Genomic DNA, 20,826 nt, shown 5'->3' on the forward strand with positions numbered 1-20,826 from the left:
GCTAGAAGGACTAGACAAGAAAACAATAAAAGAGATTCCGGGACGTGGGTGACCGAGAAATGGGGGTTTGCCTTTTGGGGTGCTATCTATAAGAGTGCCGTATCAAGGTAATAAGTACTGTAGGAGCAAGTGCTAGGTTTAACAGATAGAGAAAAGTCTACTTGGAGTCAAGTAGAGATGATCTTTTAGGTATTAGAGAAAGTGCTAGTAACAGGGATGCTTAAAGGTAAGATTGAAAAGAATGCACTCTGCAGTGTGCACTAGAGAAGTTAGATATGAAAGTAGGTAACTTGAGTTTTACCTGTTTAAAAAGTTAAGGTTTAGTGGAGAGTTACTATTTTTAAAACAGCAAGATGGACTGAAAGGGGTGGTTACTTTTGTATTTTGGTACTATGAAATACTGTAGGATGGCCAATAAATTTAAATAATTGAAGGGGTGGGATTTCAAAAGTGATGGTTTTGTGATTACTCACACAAGCCAGTGAAAGTAGAGAGAAATGAGATATATGGTCAGATTAACATAAGAGGCGGGCAACTAGAAAGACAGTGGTATTTAACAAGACAACGGAAGGGAAAAAATTCTGCCTGACTCAGAACAGAGAGAGCTGTGGTCTCTTTTGAAGTTTTAATATGCTGTTAAAACAGAATGCAAGCAAAACACAAGGTAAAGAAAACAAACTACAGTATTCAAAATATAGAAAGGCAATACAGAAATACAAAAAATAACAGCAAACTAACCTTTCCTTCACAGCAAAGTGTAGCAGAGTCTGGATGAGCCTTTCTGGTCTAGAGCATAGAGTCCCCATGTTGGTGATGATCAGGTCCAGTATGAGCCTTTCTGGTCTAGAGCATAGAGTCCCCATGTTGGTGATGATCAGGTCCAGTATGTTTTCCCCTCTTGTGGGAGTGGTAACAAGTTGTTCCATAGCATTTGAGTTTATAAATTCTAGGAACCTTTGGGCTAGGGTGTTGGAGATAGAGTAATGCTCCCAGTCTATGTTTGGGTAGTTGAAGTCGCCCAATATAATGGTGTTTGGAGAGACCTTCATATTTTCCAGTGTTCTCAGGAAGGCTGAGTGGGGTTTCTAGGTTTGGAAGGGTGGTCTGTAGCAGGCTATAAACTGGAAGGCAGTTTTACCCACTATTAGTTGCACATGGATAGTCTCTGATGCTTCGTGCTGTGCCACCAACCTGGAGGTGTGGGTATCTTTGACGAATATTGATACTCCCCCTCCTTTTGTGGTTCGGGTCCAAGTTTTGGGGCCAAAAAGCATGGTATGAGGTATAACCTGGTAGTGCTGGGGTGCTTTTGGGAGCCTTGAACCAGGTTTCTGTTACTGCACAGATATCGATGTTCTCCATGCTAAGGAGAGTTTCGAGTGCGTGCATCTTGAGGTTTAGACTTCTGGCGTTGAGTAGCATTACTCAGTTTCTTATCCCTTGTGATACTTATGGAGGTGGGTTTGTCTTTTGAGCCTTGCCTAAAAAAGGCACTATCGGGGTAGCAAGAGCCTTTTCCAATATCCGAAAGCCCAGGGGTGACAGGTGCAACCCGTACCTAGCGAAGCATCGTGGCTTGTCGAGCATGTCATCCCAGGCTGACAGGCATTGGATCCCCTTTGAATGACACCAATACTTAAGCCAATTGTTGAAATTGATCATCTTGTCTTCATATTGTGGCATCATTCTTGGTGAGGGTAAGATGCTACTCAAGGTCAGGGTCATACCGGCCTGGGCTACATGCTCAGAGCTCCTCTATGTCTCTTCATGTAGTCCAGGGAGGTATGTCTCAGGTCATTCACACCAGCATGGACAATGATGGAGTCATATTTGTACTTGCCTTGGAGTGACCTGAGTGCTTGTGTTATGTGGCAGATCCTAGTGCCAGACAAGCAGCTCACCGTGACCTTCTTGTTCAGCCTGGTGAGCGGGACGTCAGTGTGCTTGACGATAGAGTCACCTATTACAAGTGTATCAGGCGTGTTGTTTAAGCCTTAAGGGCTGTGACTGTTCGGCACACTGGCTTTGTGAGCTGTGTGTTGCACGTGTTTTGTTTTGGGGTAGCGGTTGCTTGGGTGTCTGCTTTGGAGGTCTCTGCTGCTTAGGCAGATTTTTATTTAGAGCCTCCGAGTATGTTTTTGTGTGTTTATGTGTTTGGTTTGCTGTCATGGTAGGTCTATGTGAGACTGGAATTTTAGTGAGTGTGGCTTCCTTCTCCTCCCGACTGGTTTCGCCAGTACTGAGTTGAGACAGCTTAGCCTCCAGTTTGGCTATATGGTTGCATCTCTCATGTGTTGGAATTTGTTGGGAGGAGGAGAGGGTTGTCTGTGTACATGAGGCAGTTGTAACATTGCCTCAAGATTCCCAGATTCACCAGCTGGACCGGAGAGGAGATTGACAACTGACCTTTGGGCATGCTAGAATAGTATTGGGAATTCCTTTTTAATTGAAAAAAAAAAAGGGCCAATGGGGAACGAGGTACTCAAGGGGGAGTTTGAGGGTGTAGTGCTTTTAATATTTTAGTGCTGATGTATAGCATTGCTTTGGTGAGCAAGTGCCAGGTAACTTAAATGCAATGTGCTACAGGTAACTTAAATGCAAAAACGACAAACAGTAACTTTCTTTCAAGTGAAACAAGGAAATAAGTACAGTAAGCAATGCAGATATCACTAGGGATCCACAGAAGCGCTGAAAAGCCGCGTTTTAGGTGGAATTTGCGTTTCAGGGAAATAACAAGCAAACAACAAGCATATAAATAAAGCTAGATTCAGCAGGCCTGGATCTAGTCTATGCTACAGCAAACAAGGTGTACCAATTTCAGTAAGAAGCAGTTTAAATATGTAGGCACTATAAGCCTTTAACCAGAAATTCCCAGCTAGAAGGGCAGAGTCCAGCCTCTCCTCCCACAAGAGTGCAGACCACGAACCCTTCCAATGTAAAATAACTGGCCTGAAGCCCAAGTGCTTAAAACAGAATTAATACACTTTTAGAATAATAGACACTGAGCCCTCAAACAGCAGTTCCCAACTTAGAAGGATGTAAGCTACCTGTCCTGCCACTACAGTGCAGACCACAAACTTTCCCAATGTAAAAACTGGTCTGAAGCCCAAGTGCTTAAACTAAAAGGCTTAGAATGAGCTACACCAAGCAGTAATAAATGCAATTGAGTACTTTTTAATCAGAAAAATCCTGACTTACCTAGTGGAAATGCTCCTTTAGAGTATGTAAGGTTTCCCCAAAAGAAAAATCCTCAGAGGGGAAGCAGAGGGAATGCAGTCCTCTGCATCAGAATCTTCATAATTAGATAAGAGCAAATGCAGATCATCAGAAAAATCATAAAAAACAGAATCATGATCAGAAGATTCCTAATCAACTTCAGTCCTAGGCCTCTTAGAAGGGAGGGGGGGGGGGTTGGCTACTCCTGATAAGAGTTATTAGATCTTCAGCCATTCTTATCATTTATGTTTTTTAGGCAGAGACGCCTGAGCACCGGTTTTTTTAGGTATGGATTGAGATTTAGGCCTAAGCAAAAAAGGAGGCGTCTGTTTAATATGCAAGTCCGTAGGTCTGAATACACCCTCACAAGCCGGTGCCTGCACAGTGGCTCTGTACCCATCCAAGGTAGAGACATCCGCTGGTTCCATAGTTGAAGCATCTCGCGGCATACCAGACACCGAATGGGTGTCAGTAGAGGTCTGCGAATCAGAAGTATCGGGAGCTGCGAAAGCGCCTTACTAGAGTACAGGCAAACTGGCGACTGGCTTTGGAGAAGCGAAATTTTGGACATTGGCGGCCTGTCTGTCTATCTTTGCGTGTTTTTTTTTTTTTTTCAGAATCCCGGTAGTCGGATGGCTAACCGACATTTCTGGTTAATTAAACAGAGAACCGAAATATTTAGAGGCGAAAATATACAGATGGATAGTGCGCTGATAAAATAAAGCACAAAACCGTCAGCAAAGTACATCATGGTCAGGGCCTAGGCAAGGAATACAGTATGACTGAAAATCTTTATGAGGTATTTGCTTTCCACAAGTAATGCAATTATTAACTTTTACTGACATCGGTAAGGAGCAAGAAAAAGTTTCCCTAACGGGGTACTTAACTTTAGTTGAAGACTTCAGTTCTGAAACTCGAAAACGAAAATTTCAGGAGTCGACTGATTGGCACTTGCGAACTGCTTCTGCTTCGGGCACTGCACGGCAAGAAAGACTGATGTAATGGCATTGGCTGCATGTTTTATACCCCTGATGACCTGACGTAATGGAAGAAGGGACGGCAACCGACGCAGGACCCAAGACTTTGTTAATCAGGCCGACTGAGGGCTACCAGCAAGCAGATAACTCAAATGTAATGACTGCAACAGTGAAAAGTACAGTATTGTACCTACCATAAATGTAGATGTCCGATAGATATGCAACTGCAGTCATAACATATGGGTTGTCCTGCCTCAGGCAGCCCTCGGTCGGCCGAATTCCAAAGTCTGGGTCCGGCGTCGGCTGGTGTCGCCTCCTCTCCGACATCACCACGGCTGGAGTATAAAGGCATCGGCCGACGCCATCTTCTTCAGTGTTTCTTGCCCCAGATGCCAGGTCCCCTCCTAGGAAGGCTAAATTTGGTAAATGGATAAAAAATAATCCCAAACATGCACAACAGTAATAAACAGATGCACCATAGGAATACCCCCAGCTAATGGGAAAAGGGGTAGGAACCCAAAAAGAAGGATACAGAGGGGTAGGAGGGAGGGAAAATCCGACTGCAGTTGCATATCTATCGGACATCTACATTTATGGTAGGTACAAAACTGTACTATGTCCTTCAAGAATGCAACTGCAGTCATAACATATGGGTTGAATACCATAGCCAAGCTGGGGGTGGATGGAACTAAGATAAGGATGGTGTAGCTAAAATCCCCTGCAGGACTGCCGAAGCAAAGCCTGCTCGAGATCTGGAATATAAGGGCAGGTTGTAGTGCTTGGTAAATGTATGCACGGAGCTCCATGTAGCAGCCTCAAAAATGTCCTTTGTTGCCACTCCTCTTAGGAAAGCTGTGGAAGTGGCCATAGCTCTGGTGGAATGTGGCCTAATATTGACTGGCACACCTTTTCCATGGAAAGAATAGCAGAATCTGATGCAATGTCCAATCCATTTTGAAACAGTTTGTTTGGAGATTGCTTTTCCTTGCACTCCAGCAGCATAGGCTACAAACAGTTGGTCAGACTTTCTGGTGGCCTTAGTTCTGTCCAAGTAGTAACGTAGTTGTCTGTGTATGTCCAAAGTATGCAGTAGCTTTTCCCCCCTATTTTGAGGATTGGGGAAGAATGCAGGTAGGTGAATAGCTTGATTTAGAGACACCCTGGAAATAACTTTGGGCATGAATGTAGGATTGGTTCTTAGAGAAACTCTGTCTTGAGGAAAAATGAGGAAGGGAGGCACTGCCATGAGTGCCTGTATCTCCGAAACTCTTCTTGCAGAAGTGACTGCCAATAAGAAGGCAGTCTTCCATGAAAGAAATTGCATTTCTGAAGTTGCTGCTGGCTCAAATGGAGGAAGAGTTAATTTTTCCAACACATAATTGAGGTCCCATGCAGGTACTGGCTGTTTTCTGGGAGGTTTGATATTCTTTATTCCTCTTAGAAACAGTCTTAGCAAGGGATGAGAAAACACTGGAGGGTCACAGTTGTATTTTGCTGAGATTGCTGAGGAATGAATCTTTATTGAAGAGTATGAAAGTCCAGAATGAAGTAGTTCTGCCAAGTATTCTAAAATCTGAGGTATACTCGGTAATGCTGTGTCCTGACCCCTGTTGGCATTCCAGATGCTGAATCTCTTCCATTTGGCTGAATATGTTTTTCTTGTGGAAGGTCTGCGTGCTTCCAGCAAGATTTCTTGAACCGATTTTGATAGAGAGTTAGATGGAGAAGTCATGTTAGCCTCCAGGCTGTCAGACGTAATGATTTCAGGTCTTGATGCACAGTCCTGTAATTGTGCTGTGTTAGGAGCAGGGGCCATAGGGTCAGAGGCCATGGTTTGGTCAGAGTTATGGTCAATAGCAATGGGTACCAGTGTTGCCTTGGCCAGTCTGGAGCTATCAAAATACCTGTTGGTTGTTCTGCTTTGATCTTCAGAATCACCTTGGTCAGCAGAGGCAGAGGAGGGAATGCATAAATTTTTTAGAGAATTCCAGCTGAAGGAGAGAGCATCCGTTTTCCAGGCTAGAGGATGGTGAGTCCTTGTGCAGAACGTTTTCAGGTGATGATTTAAGTGGGAGGCGAAAAGATCTACATCCGGTCTTCCCCATGTCTTTGTCAGTTGAGAGAAAATGTGAGGGTGCAGCATCCATTCATGTGGATCCATGACATTTCTGCTCAGGTTGTCCGCCAGTACACTGTCCTTGCCCGGTACAAACTGGGATTGTAAATGTATCTTCAGGCTCAGGGATTTTTTCCCAGAGAAGCATTGTTAGTCTGCAGAGGGGATAAGAATGAGTGCCTCCCTGCTTGTTTATGTACCACATGAGAGTGGTGTTGTCTGTCCTTATCAGCAAATGTCCTTGTTGTAGTGATTTTTCGAAAGTCTCGATTGCATGCATCACTGCCAACATTTCCTTTTGGTTTATGTGCAGATGTCTTTCCTTCGGGGTCCATTGCCCTTGAATGCATCTGTCCTCCATGTGCGCGCCCCCCATCCATGGTCTGAGGCGTCTGTTGTAATCATTTGGCCTGCTTGAGGTCTGTTGAAAGACATGCCTTTGTTTTGCTGACTGGCTTGAGCCCACCATAAAAATTCTTTTTGCAGACATGGAATAAGTGGGATTATGTCCTCTAAGCTTTGGCTGTGTTGAGACCATAAGTTTTTTTAAATACCATTGCAGCTTTCTCATATGAAGTCTTGCCAAAGGTATCAGAAGTATGCAAGATGCCATGAACCCCAGGGCCTGCAGGATTTTCCTTGCAGTCAGCTGGGAGAGTTTTGCTAGGCCTTTGAAGTACTCTGGTAAATGCTGCTGTTTTTCCTCTGTGAGGTAGGCCATTTGGTTTTCTGTGTCCAGTTTGGCTCCTAAGAAGATAATCTGTTGGGATGGCAGTAGTTTTGACTTCTGGATGTTGACTGTGTATCCCAAGGCCTGTAATAGATGCATGACATAAGTCCAAATTTTCTTTTAAGGTTTGTTTGTTGTCTGCTTGTATGAGGCAGTCGTCCAGGTAGGGGTATATTTGAATCCCCTGCAGTCTGCAGTGTGCCACTACTGATGCCAGGCATTTCGTGAACACTCTGGGCGCAGTAGATAAGCCAAACGGCAATGGTGAGAATTGATAATGCTCTGTCCCTGCAAGAAATCTGAGGTATCTTCTGCAGCTTTGTCTGATTGGGACATGCAGGTATGCCTCCTTGAGGTCCAGAGTGACCAGCCAAGACCCCTTGCCCTGCATGGGAAGGAGTTGCTGCAACGTCAGCATTTTGAACTTTGGCACTATGAGAAAAGTATTGCGAGATGACAAGTCTAGTATGGGTCTCCATTTGTTTTCTTTTCTTGGAACAAGGAACAGCCTTGAATAAAATCCCTGGCCTTGTTCTTGTGGAGAAACCCTTTCTATAGCTTTTATTCTTAACAGCTTGGAAACTTGAGTGCCTCTGCCCTTTGATGATGTGGCAGGTTTGGCATGCCTTGTCTTATTGGTAATATGTGGAAGTGGAATCTGTAACCTTTGTCTATCAAATCCAGAATCCAGTTGTCCTTGGTTAAGATATGCCAGTTTTGTGAGAATAAGGATAATTTTCCGCCCAAAGGTGCTTCTCTTTGATCCTTTGTAGGCGGAATGAAAGTCAAGTCATTGTGATAGTCCTTGTGGTGCAGCTGAACTGTCTGCGCCACTTCTTTGATTTGGAGGTTGCCATTGGCGCCCCCTGTAAGATCCTCGGTATTGCCCTCTACCTCAGGCACGTCTGCTTTTTCCCCCTTTGAAACTTGTCTGAGCCGGAGAAGGACCAATTCTTTGAGGGCCAGTTTCTGCTGAATCTGGGTGGCTGAACCTGAAGGAAACCCTTGACTGTACTGACTTTGCTTTTTCCTCTATGGATTTCAATACATCTTGTGCATTAGCACCAAAAAGCTTCTGTTTTTCTTTACTTTAACATGGTCAGGCAAAGACTGATCCTTTAACCAAGCATGTCTACATATCACAGCCCCAGTCATAGCTGCCCTACATGAAGCTTCCAGTGCATCATAACCACACTGAAGAAAATGGTTATTAACCTGCTGAGTGTTATGTATAGGATCCTGCAATGCCTTTTTATCAATAGGCTCAGGAGAGGCTAACTTTTTCTGTAAATCATCCAGGAGAAAATCCTGGTACTGAAACATGTGAAAAAGGCAATTTAGTGACCTCATGGCCAGGGTAGTGGAGGTATATACTTTTTTACCCCATCTCTCCAGGGACTTTGCTTCCCTGTCCGCTGGCAGTGGGTTTTTGGCAGAGGAGGTAGCCACTCCCTTGGGGCCCTGTGAAATAGTTTCTAGATCCACAGAGTGGGCCTTAAAAAGGTGCTTGTGAGTGTCAGGGACCCTATAGTATCTGTCCGGCTTGACAGGTGCCGGAGGAAGAGTGTCAGGGCAAGCACCTAGGGTCCGTGGTGCAGTAAAAGTCGGCACAGAGGATTCCAGTTTTGAAACAGGCAAAAGGGGGACTATTGGTGCCGAGAAAGGGCTCAGAGCCGATGGAATTGCTGGAGTGAAAGTTATCGGCTCAGAAGTCGGTACCGATCTCGGAACGGAGATGGGGGACGTCGGTGCTGAGGTAATGGCAGGCAACAATGCTGGAGCCAAAATCACAGTCAGACCCATAACAGTCGGTGCCGAGGGTGGAGCCGATGTGAAAGTCATCGCAATGTCTGTAGAGACCAGTGGAGAAGAACTCGGAGCCGAGGTGGTCGGAACAGAGGAGGCGATCTTGTGGAAGACTTAAGAGCCTTGTGCTTATGAAGCTTGCCCTCATCAGCAGCCGGTGAAGAAGGGTCAAAATGAGGAAGTTTTTGTACTTAGATGGATGGGTTGAGACCTCAGACAAAGAAATCCTCAGAAAAATAAGGAAGCAGGCCTTTCAAAACAAGTTTATTTTTTCTTTCATTCAGCATCCGCTGACTGAAACCGACACAAATCTGACAGGGAGGTTTCACAGATATGTGTGGAACCCCCAGACAATATAGACATTCCTCAACCAAGCTGCTATTGGGGAGTTACCATTGCAGGAAGTGCAATGCTTAAACACCAAAGTCCCTTTCTTTTCAGATATACTCAGAAAAAAAATTCAACAATCCAAAAAGGGATAGAGAAGGAAAAGAAGAAAATACCAACAATGGTATTGAGAATTTACTGCAGTAGTGGTGCTGCGGTAGCGTTGTCACCTCACAGCAAGACGCTGTGTCGTTTGATACTCAGCTAAAGCGTCTTCTGTGTGGAAACATGCATGAATGGGCGTACCTTCATTGAAGGTTGTGCGTCAGGGCTGGCAAACTCGGCACGTAAAAAATCTACTGCCAATCATTAGTGGACCGGAGTTCCGCTGTGGCGACCCCTAACCGGGAAAAGCCGAAAGACACAAACCAACAATGGTATTGAGAATACCACAAGGGAAAAGAAGGGCGTTACAAACAATGGTAAAAAGAAGATACCCATGGGTAGAACTGTTAGGATAAGTAGGTAAAGAAGAGTTTTTAAGAGAAAAACTTATAAAATACTTAAAATTGTGAAACAAATACAACACTTAGCTGGACAGTTCGGTGAAACGCTGTTATATGGCTGCACGGCAAACGAGATCTGAGGTAACTGGGAGAAGGGCACTGTGGGTAGCAGCTTAGCTTGAGAGTTTTTGGTGTAAACGAGCTTGGTATTAAGCAGACTCTGTTCCGAGGGCTCGGAACCGAGCCCACCAGTGATGAATAGGAAGAACTTCAGATTAGCTGTTAGCTACTTGCAGCAAAAGTAGATAAATAAGTTTTTGTTAAGAGGAGTCTTTTGTATTCCTAAAAGATTTGACAAACCCACCCCTGCACTCTCGTGCTGAGGTGTGAAAACTCTCACTGCAGTAAATGATCCTTGCTGTACATTTACAAGTGACAACAGGACTCTAAACAGTCTGCCTACTACTTTCCATGTCTTCAGTGGGAGGATTTTTCTCTCTCATGAATAATGCAGACTTAAAATGTGCTTTACTAGTTCCTCAATTATTTGTCATGTTCACCCTCCTTTTTTTCTACTTCATATTTATTTATACTTTGGTAACCACAAAACTGAACTGGTTCTAGGACCCTTTTAAGCCACAACTTAGGCTACATTGGCAAAGATAATAACAATTACTAAATGCACTTAGCAATACAAAGAAAAAATACTGACAAAAGACATTGACCAAGACTGCATGTGCAACACATAGCCAGTGTGTGCAAGTAAATCATGACGCAACATTTACTAGAATGTATACATTAATGATGCTTAACTATACTATGTTGATTATAATTCCTTGCATGCACACACTGCACACACACACACACACACACACGTACATACATACACACACGTATATATATATATATATATATATATATATATATATATATATATATATATATATATACACATATATACACACACACACACACACACATATATATATAATATTGTGTATGTGAGTATATAAAGTTCATGTGTACAAAAAAGCATACAAGTGTTTGTGCGTGCACACATTTAAACACAGTTGAAGTACTTGCAATTTCCTTTTCTGTGTTTTTAATGCAAGGGCAGATAGTAAATGTATGTTGAAGTAAATTCAGCTGTATATTATGGATGCACTCTAACAATGTTAAGGACGGACTCAAATTCGGTGGGAATCTCTTACAATGGATCTGCATGTACCAGATATGCATTCCCCTCTTGAAAAAAAAGCATAAAAAACCTTTTCATGAAAGGCATCAGTGCACCTAGTTGACAGGTTTGCCACGGTGCCACCTGACTCTTTCTGCAGGTCTGGTGTGTGCGTGTTGGGCGGGCTTGAAAATGGTAAAGGTGGGCTTGAAAATGGTAAATGCATTGATACTTTAGAGAAGTCAGAAAATATTTTTTCTTGTAAATGTCACAGAAATCTTTGATACAACATTTAAGTTATCTTAACATATAAACTACTATAACATTTAAAGCTTAGCACTTCACTATTGTGTTGCTGCTTATGTAAATTTGTCAGAAGAGTTGACAATTGCCTTTAATCCCTTCCCTTACTGATCTAATTGCGTTGTTTTGCTATGAAAGGGGAGTGTTAAGTAAGTTCTCCTCCCATCTGCAATAAAAATAGTGGAAAATAGTTTCACAGCTTTTTGTCTTTTTTTATATCAGCTGCTGTGCTCTTGACATTAGCAGGCTTAATTGCCCATCTAAGATTGACAGCAGTACCCAACAGTCAACTACAGATTTAACTGCGTCTTTGATATGTCATGCAGGTGGAAACTAATGCCTCTGCAAAGTATGTTCAAAGTAGTTTTTAAAAAAAATAGGTGGGCTTTCCCCATCCTTTGACTCCAATGCAAGGAAATAAAAGTTTTAAAAACTACAAGCAGGTTTCTTGTATCAAACACGATGCTGGAACCACACTGTAGGGAGAAAAGAACCCGAACGATTGAGGCAAACTGTATGAGAGGGTAGGGTTTTCCTTTAAGTACTGCAGAAGATGGAACCTACCTCTGGAGGCGACATACAGAAGGTATGGACTGCTTAAAAAAAGCACACCACCTGACTGAAAAGTTGTCAAGTGATCACAAGTACTTAGTTTACAGAGTATCTAACTGTCAAACTGATATTGTAAAGGCAGCTCAGGCTGTCTATTACCATGATTCCTTAAGGACACCTTGAAATCTGTCATAACTACAGTTGGACAGTTTACAAGCGGACAATGTGCTTGCGTAAATGTGTGTGTGTGGGGTCAAATGTGTGTGCTGTCCACAGTGCCAAATTCCTTTGCTACAGCAATGCTTCGACAACTCTGCAATCAAGCACACAACCAAAAGGGTATACTGACCATAGTAAAGACTAATATATAAAGTGCTGGAATGGTTGAAACAGAGTGCTCCAAAGACAAATAAATGATTTACCTGAAGAGCATCATCACAGCAGGAATTATGCATGGATGTTCATTTACAAGTGAGGGAACTTCTCAGAAAAAGTACTGAATTTTGATTGCTGGAGAGACTAAATTCAAAACAATGGGCCATCATAGAGGGCCCTTGATGTTGGATATTTTTTTTAGTTGCTAACACAGCTGTCCTTGAATAAAAGTTGTACAAACCAGTCCTATAATACAAACTTCATAAAAAACACAAAGAAATACCTGAATTGAAGTCAAGTTTAGTCATCTGAAGTGCATAAGCTTCACAGTCCTTCTTGCTGAAACTGAATATGATGACTGGTTGGAAATTCCTCTCCATAATCATTTTCACTATTTTAAATACATTGGAAGGACCTACAAATGCATACAAACACACCAGATTATTACAATTCACACAATAATTTATCAACTTAGAAAAATAACTCAGAAGTACACAACTGCCTCTACCGTATTTCAGAGCCATGCTCCAAAAGTATAAAGTGTGCAAAACATCTTATGCATGATACTAGTATTTCTGTGCTCACGTGGACTGAAAAATATTTTCATATTTTAGGTGTGTTTTACTGTGCTTTCCAAATCTATATTTACTGACTGCTTGCATTTGTTGACCAGGAAAATCCAACTAGGCATGAGCCATCTTTTCAACAGAGGCCCTGGGAGAAAAACACAAACTTATACTGAAATCTATAAATTTGTACCACAGTACAGAAGACATGTTACACAAGTTAAGATCTTCTACACAGTAAAAGCATATATCATACAAGTTAAGAAAAGATGCAATTTAACAAAAAACATCCATTTTCAATTTAACCTGCAAGATGCTGAAATGTGTGAATATAAAGGAGAAGATGTGATGTAGTTAACTCAGACGACTTCTTTCGGCTTTTCCCAGTTAGGGGTCACCACAGCAGATCACCTGTCCACTCATGATTGGCAGTGGAGTTTTACAATGTCAAGTTGCCAGCCCAACCTTCCACAGAAGGCACGTAGTTAACTCAGACTAAGAATAGGGAAAACCACATCTTACTGCAGTTTTGACCTTCCATCAATTGTCTATTAGAATAGAAGCAGAATTATATTATAGAATTTAGTAGAACAGGGGTTGAGAAGCAGCTAGAGGACTACTTTAAACAAATTATATAGACAGTACAGAGAAATGTGCTAAGAGTGGACGTCTGGAAAAAAAAAAACGGTGTGGACATGATAACTGAGAGAAGGTGCAGAGGGAAGAAAATGGATAGTGAAGGAGGGAAGAAAATAAAGAGTGAAGGAGAAAAGGAAGAAAGTAAAAAATGATGAGAATATGGTGCTATACTACTACTATCTCCATGGGTGTTATCGGGGGGGGGGGGGGTGCACAGACAGAGGTTGCACAGGTGTGATTTTGGCTGGAGTTTAAAAGTTCTGTGGTGCTATTCCAATTTTGGAGAAAATGGTATAAAGTTCCATGTTTTGGTGGCATTATCTGAGAGGAAGCTGTCTCCTGCTGTATTTTCAGACATTGTGGCATGAAGGAGCAGGTTTTCAGTAGAGAACAGGGGTCTATGTTAGGTATGTAATTGCTAGATTATGGTTGAGCGATGAACAATTTCTGAAACTGTAGAGAAGACTGAACACAAACAAGATGGGACTATGATAAAAACTGGGTAGCCAATTTCATTCGTTGAATGCCAAGACTTGGCTCTAAATCTAAAATTTAAAAATTTACCCAGATGTATGTGTGTACACATGTACTTGTATAACTATATAAACACACACATGATGTATGCGTGTACAACACATGATTGTAACTCAAATAGGTTGAATATTCATTTATGTATTTGACATGTGATTGAAAAGTTTTTGCGGGTGAATAAAAGAAAAAGCACAAATGTGTGAATGCTCGCTTCTGTAAATCATTTAGGATCATAAGATCATAGGAGGTTATTAGGCTCATAGCCCTGGGGCAATTACAAGCCTAGCCAAAAGTTTATCCCCAAAAAGAAACTTCAGTCAGAATCTGTTGCCCCCTGTCAATGAGGGACACGGGCAGAAGCAGAACCCCTGAGACAAATTTGTTGTTTCCCATCCACTCATCAAGGTTGCGCTTGAAGACAGTCAGCGAGGTGCTCTGTTTGACGTGTATGGGAAGTCTATTCCAGAGACGGGAACGCCTCTGGGAGACAAACCTGTCTCTCCACCAGGATTTGTTGCTGTCGCATATTAGATTAAGGCCTTTTGAGCAGTTTGTGCATGAGGAGTTAAACTTGCGGATCTGGAGCATCTCTAGTAGGGCAGGGTCCGAGATTGCCTTCTAGGCGAGACAAAGATCACCCCTGAGCAATCTGTACGATACAGAGTAGAGTGATAGCGATTTGAGCTTGACTGCAGACGGCAGGTGTTGGGAGACCATGGATTGCCTTTGTGAGGTATTTCAGTGGTCCTTCCAGTTGATGTAGATGTTTGGAGAGGTACATCCCCAATGGGGCATTATAGTCCATTATTAGCGGAGGTAGGAGTATATAGGGTTAAATAACCTCCTTTTTTCTGGATGCAATCCCTTTACTTATGAGATGAAATTGGTAAAAGGAGTTTCTGACCACTGCCGCTACATGGTCGAATGTGAGGTTATCAACCCAAGTGCCCAGGTCTCACCACAGGTTGCGTACTTAGGGGTGTTGCCATTGATGTGGTAATCAGTAGGGGTCATGTTTTTACCGAATGGTATGATGACACTTTCATTTAGCCCGAGGTCAAGACTTTGGCACCAGTCATTAGTTGCTGTGAGACCCTCTTGCAGTATGTTAACATCATCTGGGGAGTCAATGACAGCAGACAACTTATAGTCATCCTCAAACTTGGTCATCCACAGGACTTTTGTCTTTGGACCTCTGAGAAATACATGCCAAACAGTAGGGGGTCCCAGGACAGATCCTTAAGTGAACTCCACTAGTGACAGGTCTGTTATCTGAGGTAGAGGTGCCTAATTTGACTTTTTGGGTCCTGTCGGTGAGCCAATTGGCCACCCACCTGATGAGATAGGGATTTACATCAAGTTATGTTAGCTTTTCGATGATGCTAGAGTGGGGGATTGTGTCAAAGGCCTTGGCCAAGTCAAGGTAAGCTATATGCATGGACTTTCCTTCATCCAGGGCCTTGGTAACAGTCTCAAGAAGTGAACCAGGTTCAAAAGGCAAGATTTGCCCTCGACAAATCTGAAATGGGTTGGGTCAAGTGCTTGGAGATTGCCTATGCCCTGTTTTATGGGTTTGACTATTTTCTACAGAGTAGGCAAGTAAGAGTATGCAGGAAAATAATGCTTTGTCCCCTCATCACCAGGGAGCAGGTCTTTAATGCCCTCTCAAAGGCAAAAAATACAGCTACCATGGTACCCAAAAACATCCCTGGCTGTGTCCTACATGAACTCGGGCATGAGCTCTCAGGACCATTAGGCAACCTATTCAACCAAAGCCTCAGCACCAGCTTTGCCCCAGCCGAATGGAGGACAGCCACTGTCATCTCTCTACACATAGGTGGACAGTCCACTGACCCAGGCAATTATAGGTCCATCAGCCTAACTAGCCTGATCTGCAAGATCATGGAATGCATCATCATGGAGCTTACAAAAAAGGACATTGGCAACATCCAAATGTTTGATCCCACAGTTTGTTTTTTGTCACAGGGAGTTCATGCCTGTTAAACTTGGTTGGCTTCTTCAAAACAGTCACCACAGCCATGGACGAGGGGAAGACTGTGCACACTGCTTACCTTGACCTAGCCAAAGCCTTCGACATTATACCCCACTCTGGCATAACAGATAGGCATCAACCCGTATGTTACCAGATGGGTAGCCAACTGGCTCACTGACAGAACCCACCGAGTCAAAATAGGGGAAGCCACCTGTATTAGTGCATCTGTAACAAGCGGCGTACCTCAAGGAATGGTTTTAGGGCCTCTACTGGTTGGGATATACTTTTCTGAGGTGCAAGCCACAGCCAGTGGTCTCTGGCTAGCCAAGTTTGCAATTGACTGCAAGCTGGGTGTTGTCTTAAATTCCCTAGTGATGTGAACATCCACCAAGAGGGCCTTACCAAAACTAATGACTGGTGCCAGAAGCATGGTCTCAAACTGAATGCCAAGAAATGCATCATTATCCCCTTTGGGGAAAATGGTGCCTCCACTAATCACATTAACATGCTAAGCACGCAATCAGTCATGAGGAGCTTGGGCAACAAGGTTGACCGCAAACTGAATTTTGACCACCCCATTGCCTCCATTGTACATGGCCCAACTCATAAGTAAGGGTATATCATCCAGAACAAGGTTGTCATAACATCCCTGTACTCCTCCCTTATCAGACCCATTATCGAATACAACGCCCCCTTTGGCATGTACCTTGCCAACCACATGCAAGAGCTAGAGAGACCACAGAGGTTCCTGACCAGGAAAATCCAGGGTCTCAAAACACCTATCCTACAGAGACAGGTTAAAAGCCCTATTCCTTTACTCAGTCTTGTACAGACTGCTCAGAGGTGATCTGTGTCTGGTATACAGGGCCATCTCAAACCCAACCTTGATGGCGTTGTTGCATATCCGTAAGTCGAACTCCACTAGTACAAAACGCAAGCAAGACCTCAACCTGGTTTGTGACATTATCAGAACTTGTTGGTGGGATAGATTTGTCTCTCAAAGACTACCCCATCTGTGGAATAGACTCCCTCTCCAAGTAAGGCAGAGTACCTCACTAGCCCTCTAAGAAACTTGGACAACTGGATGGGAAACGGAAAACACATCCCTGGAATCCCACCTGTGGCCCTGCTGGACAGGGGACACAGGTGCTGACTTTTTGGGAACATGGGCGAAATTCTTGATTAGGCTTATAAGGGCCTCTGGGCCAACAGTCCTATGAACCTATGAATGAAAAAGTAGCAATTGTGAAGATGTGTGAGATTGTTTACAGCTGTTGGTGTGTATGTGCTAGTATTTGCTGGTGAAGGTTAGATAAGGGGGCAGGACAATCACCTAAATTCCCTTTCCAAATGGTACAACTAAGACAACATTATCAATAAAATTCCATCCAAAACTGAGATTAGGTTCACAGCACGATGGGCAGTCCACCAAAGGAATCTGGAACTAATTAGGACAAACCGTGGGTGTCTTTAGGACAGACCCCAACCTTCAAAGCATTATATGCAACCAGCTGAACCATTGCATCCGGGGAAACCATCCAGGATTACTACTTGCAGGACCCAAATGGCCTCAGCAAGAATGTGTTCTAATTTGGAGAGAATGTCACGTAGCAGTCTATCTGATGAGATCTGGGAACCTTCTTGAAAAAGTGGAAGAATCAGTCTTCATTTAAAGTTTGGTGTGGAAATGCCAGAGGTGAGTTCAAGTGCTTCTTTCTGTATTTAAGTTTGCCCCAGGCACTGGATTGGTGTAACATCCTACAACAGTAAAGCCAAATCAAACCTTGACTACATCCCAACAACAGCCTCCAATGACTATAGACCATGGTCAATTAAAAAAAAAAAAAAAAAACAGGAAAATTAGGTCCAGGCCCATCATCGGGGGGGGGGGGGGGGGGGGTTACAGGGATGCTTGCAACACTGGTGTCTGAATTGGAAATAACCCAACAGGTAGAAACAGAGGGACACCAAGAGGTTAATGCAAAATGATGCCAAACCAGATATGGAAACAAAGGGTTAAAACTCCATCAAATGACAACAGTGAAGTAGCCATCAACACCATGGATGAAGTCTGTCTCAACATCAAATGGTGAAATGCCAACTCTAGGGACAGAAAAACTCTGCTTCAGCTTGGATGTCAGAAGCACTAGCTCTCAAGATGCCAAGAGTATCAACGCAGAGGATTACAGCCCTGAATGCCCATCAACTATGACAACTTTGGGTTCACAGATGGCCTCAAAGGGACTGATGCTCAGTGTCTTCAGTGAGGAACAGTCAAGACCTACATCAAAAAAGGTGATGGAAGACAGCTGGAATCACATCTACTTAACACTGAAAAAATGCCTTTCACATTCTCCAACTAGGCCAAAACAGACCTACAGATCTAAGGGAATATGATAAGAATGGGAGGTACTTACTGTGCATGGTCTCAGAAATCACAGATGGCATGTTCAGCAAAGGTCAGGGAGGGTTAATTTCATGGTGGCTACCCCTCAAGATGCTTCAGTCGGAGACAGGTTTCACCAAGAAACTCATTTTAAACAGTAATAACTGTATTAACAGAATCAGCAGCAAATATAATCCTATTGGCACTAAATCTAGGACTGCTTCATAACTCCTCGACTAATTTAATTGAAGTGAAGGGGCGAAACCATGGAAAAAGGACAAACTGTGCTTCTACTGCTAACTTCAGTTTTTCATTTTCTTTATCAGTGAACGTTGAAAGGCAGAAGAAAAAACAGTAAGCTGGGCTGAGTGTTAACTACCTGCAGCAGAAAAGCTAAAGTACAGAAAATGTACTCTAAAAAGGAAACAACTGACCTGCAAGACGTCAAGAACCAAGCAACTTACCAACAGGAACAGCAACCTGGTGCCAAAAATAGTAACACTAAGTCTGGCAACCTGGAACAGATGAGTGATGTGACCTAACACTTGGCTAAAGCAATATTAAGTGTCTTGCATGCAAAGGATAAAAAGGGGAGGGGGGTAATGAAGTCTGGGAAAGTTAGAGATGCTGAGCAAACTCCTGCTAGTCTTACTGATGACGTAGACAAAACTCCCAACAGATTTTTTACTTTACACTGTCCAAGGTAATTTTTTCTTACTCGCATATATGTCCTCCCCTGCCTCCATCCTCCCACATCACAAACCCACAAAATTGCAGCAGACTCCTAGAGCAACCAGGCAGCCCAGCACCACTGCGAAGATTACAAGACAAAATGAAGAATTTGGGGGTCTGAACAAAGCTGCCAGGTCTTTCTTCCGGATGACCTAGTACAGTTGTGTACACTTCCAATAAATGTAGATGTTCGAGTGCATTCACTGTTGCAGTCATTACATTTGGGTAATCTGCTGGCAGGTTGCCCTCAGTCAGCCTGAATAACAAAGTCTTGCATTCTGTGTCGGTTGCAGTCTCCTCTTCCATGACGTCAGGTTGTCAGGGGTATAAAACATGCAGCCGGCACCATTTTATTCAGTTTTTCTTGCCCCAAATGTCATGTGCCCCTCAAATGGGGAGCAAAAATATGCATATAAATAGTAAATATATAAATGCTCTTTTAAAAAACAAACTTTACCTTAAACTAAAAAGCAAATACACCCCCAAAGGCTTTTGAGTATAGTGAAGGAAAGAAAAGGTATAGAAAAAGGGGGATGGCGGGTGGGTAACCTGGACTGCAACAGTGAATACACTAACATCTACATTTATGTTAAGTGCACATAACTGTACTATGTTCTTCATGTTTCACTGTTGCAGTCATTACGTTTGGGTAGAATCCCAAAGCTATGGATGGGAGGATGGAACTATACAGCATTAGGAATGGCTAGAAGGCCCTGCAGGACTGCAGTGGCAAAGCCTGCCCTGGATTTGGAGAAGAGAGATAAATGAGATAAATGAGAATGCTTTGTGAAGGTATGAACAGAGTTCCAAGTAGCAGCTTCTAGAATGTCTTTGGTTGGGACACCTCTGAGAAAAGCTGCTGAAGTAGAGGCAGCCCTGGTGGAATGTGATCGGATTACCCTTGGGCACAGGTTTACCATGGTGTAAATAGCAGAAACGAATGCAGTGGCTTATCCATTTTGAAACAGTCTGCTTTGATAGAGTCTTCCCCTCTGATCCTGCAGCAAATGCTACCAGTAGTTGCTCCGAAATCTTAGAGATTAGGTCCTATTTAAATAGAATCTTAGTTGTCTGTGTACATCCAATGAATGCAGAATCCACTCCCCCCTGTTCTGCGGATTTGGGTAAAAAGTTGGCAGGTGAATGGTCTGGTTAAGAGCCACACTGGATACCACACCTTAGGCATAAAAGAAGGATTGGTCCTGAGGGACACCCTGCCCAGGTAAAATATAATAAAAGGCTCCACTGCCATGAGAGCCTGTAGTTCTGAAACCCTTCTTGCTGAATGACTGCCAAAAGGAAAGCTGTTTTCTTAGACAGAAATTTTATATCCGCAGTAGCTGCTGGCTCAAAAGGAAGCAGGGTGAGTTTTTCCAGCACAAAATTGAGGTCCCATGCAGGAGTTTGGTGCTCTTCTAGGGGGCCTTAAATATTTGGCCCCTCAAATACTGTTTAAGCAGTGGATGAGAAAAGAGGGGAGAGGCTCTGTGTTGTAATGAGCCGAGATGGCGGAAGCATGGATTTTTATTAAAGAAAAAGATAGGCCCTTGTCAAACATCTCAGTCAAATATTGTAAAATCTGAGGAATATTGGTCTTTTCTGTGTCTGTTCCTTGTGCTTGGTTCCAAGCACAGAATCTCTTCCATTTATCAGCAGAAGATTTTCTAGTACTAAGCCTTCTGGCTTCCAAAATGACATCCATCACAGATTTACTGAGAGGTGTTTGAATAATTAGTTGCTTAGCCATGCTGCAAGATTCAGAGTTTGGAGCAGAGTATGCAGAATTTGAGGCAAGTACCATGGAGGAAGGTGAGACGTATTGCTTAGAAGTGGATACCAGTGCTGGCAAGGCCAGTCCGGAGCAATTAGGACCATTTTTGGTTTTTCCTGTCTG

At 43.1% G+C, this 20,826-nt stretch overlaps 1 protein-coding gene across 1 annotated transcript in view; it reads right to left on the bottom strand.

Moving 5' to 3' along the window:
• The window catches only part of MTREX (Mtr4 exosome RNA helicase), a 1,888,266-nt gene that overhangs the window by 1,554,334 nt on the left and 313,106 nt on the right, over window positions 1-20,826 (bottom strand). The window contains exon 11 of the mRNA XM_044063928.1: window positions 12,369-12,500. Coding sequence (XP_043919863.1) covers window positions 12,369-12,500 — 132 coding nt within the window. The remainder of the gene's footprint in view (window positions 1-12,368; window positions 12,501-20,826) is intronic.

The sequence above is a fragment of the Protopterus annectens genome, chromosome 2.part2 (assembly GCF_019279795.1).
Source record: "Protopterus annectens isolate FY-2018-M chromosome 2.part2, PAN1.0, whole genome shotgun sequence".
In the NCBI taxonomy this organism is placed as follows: Eukaryota; Metazoa; Chordata; order Ceratodontiformes; family Protopteridae; genus Protopterus; species Protopterus annectens.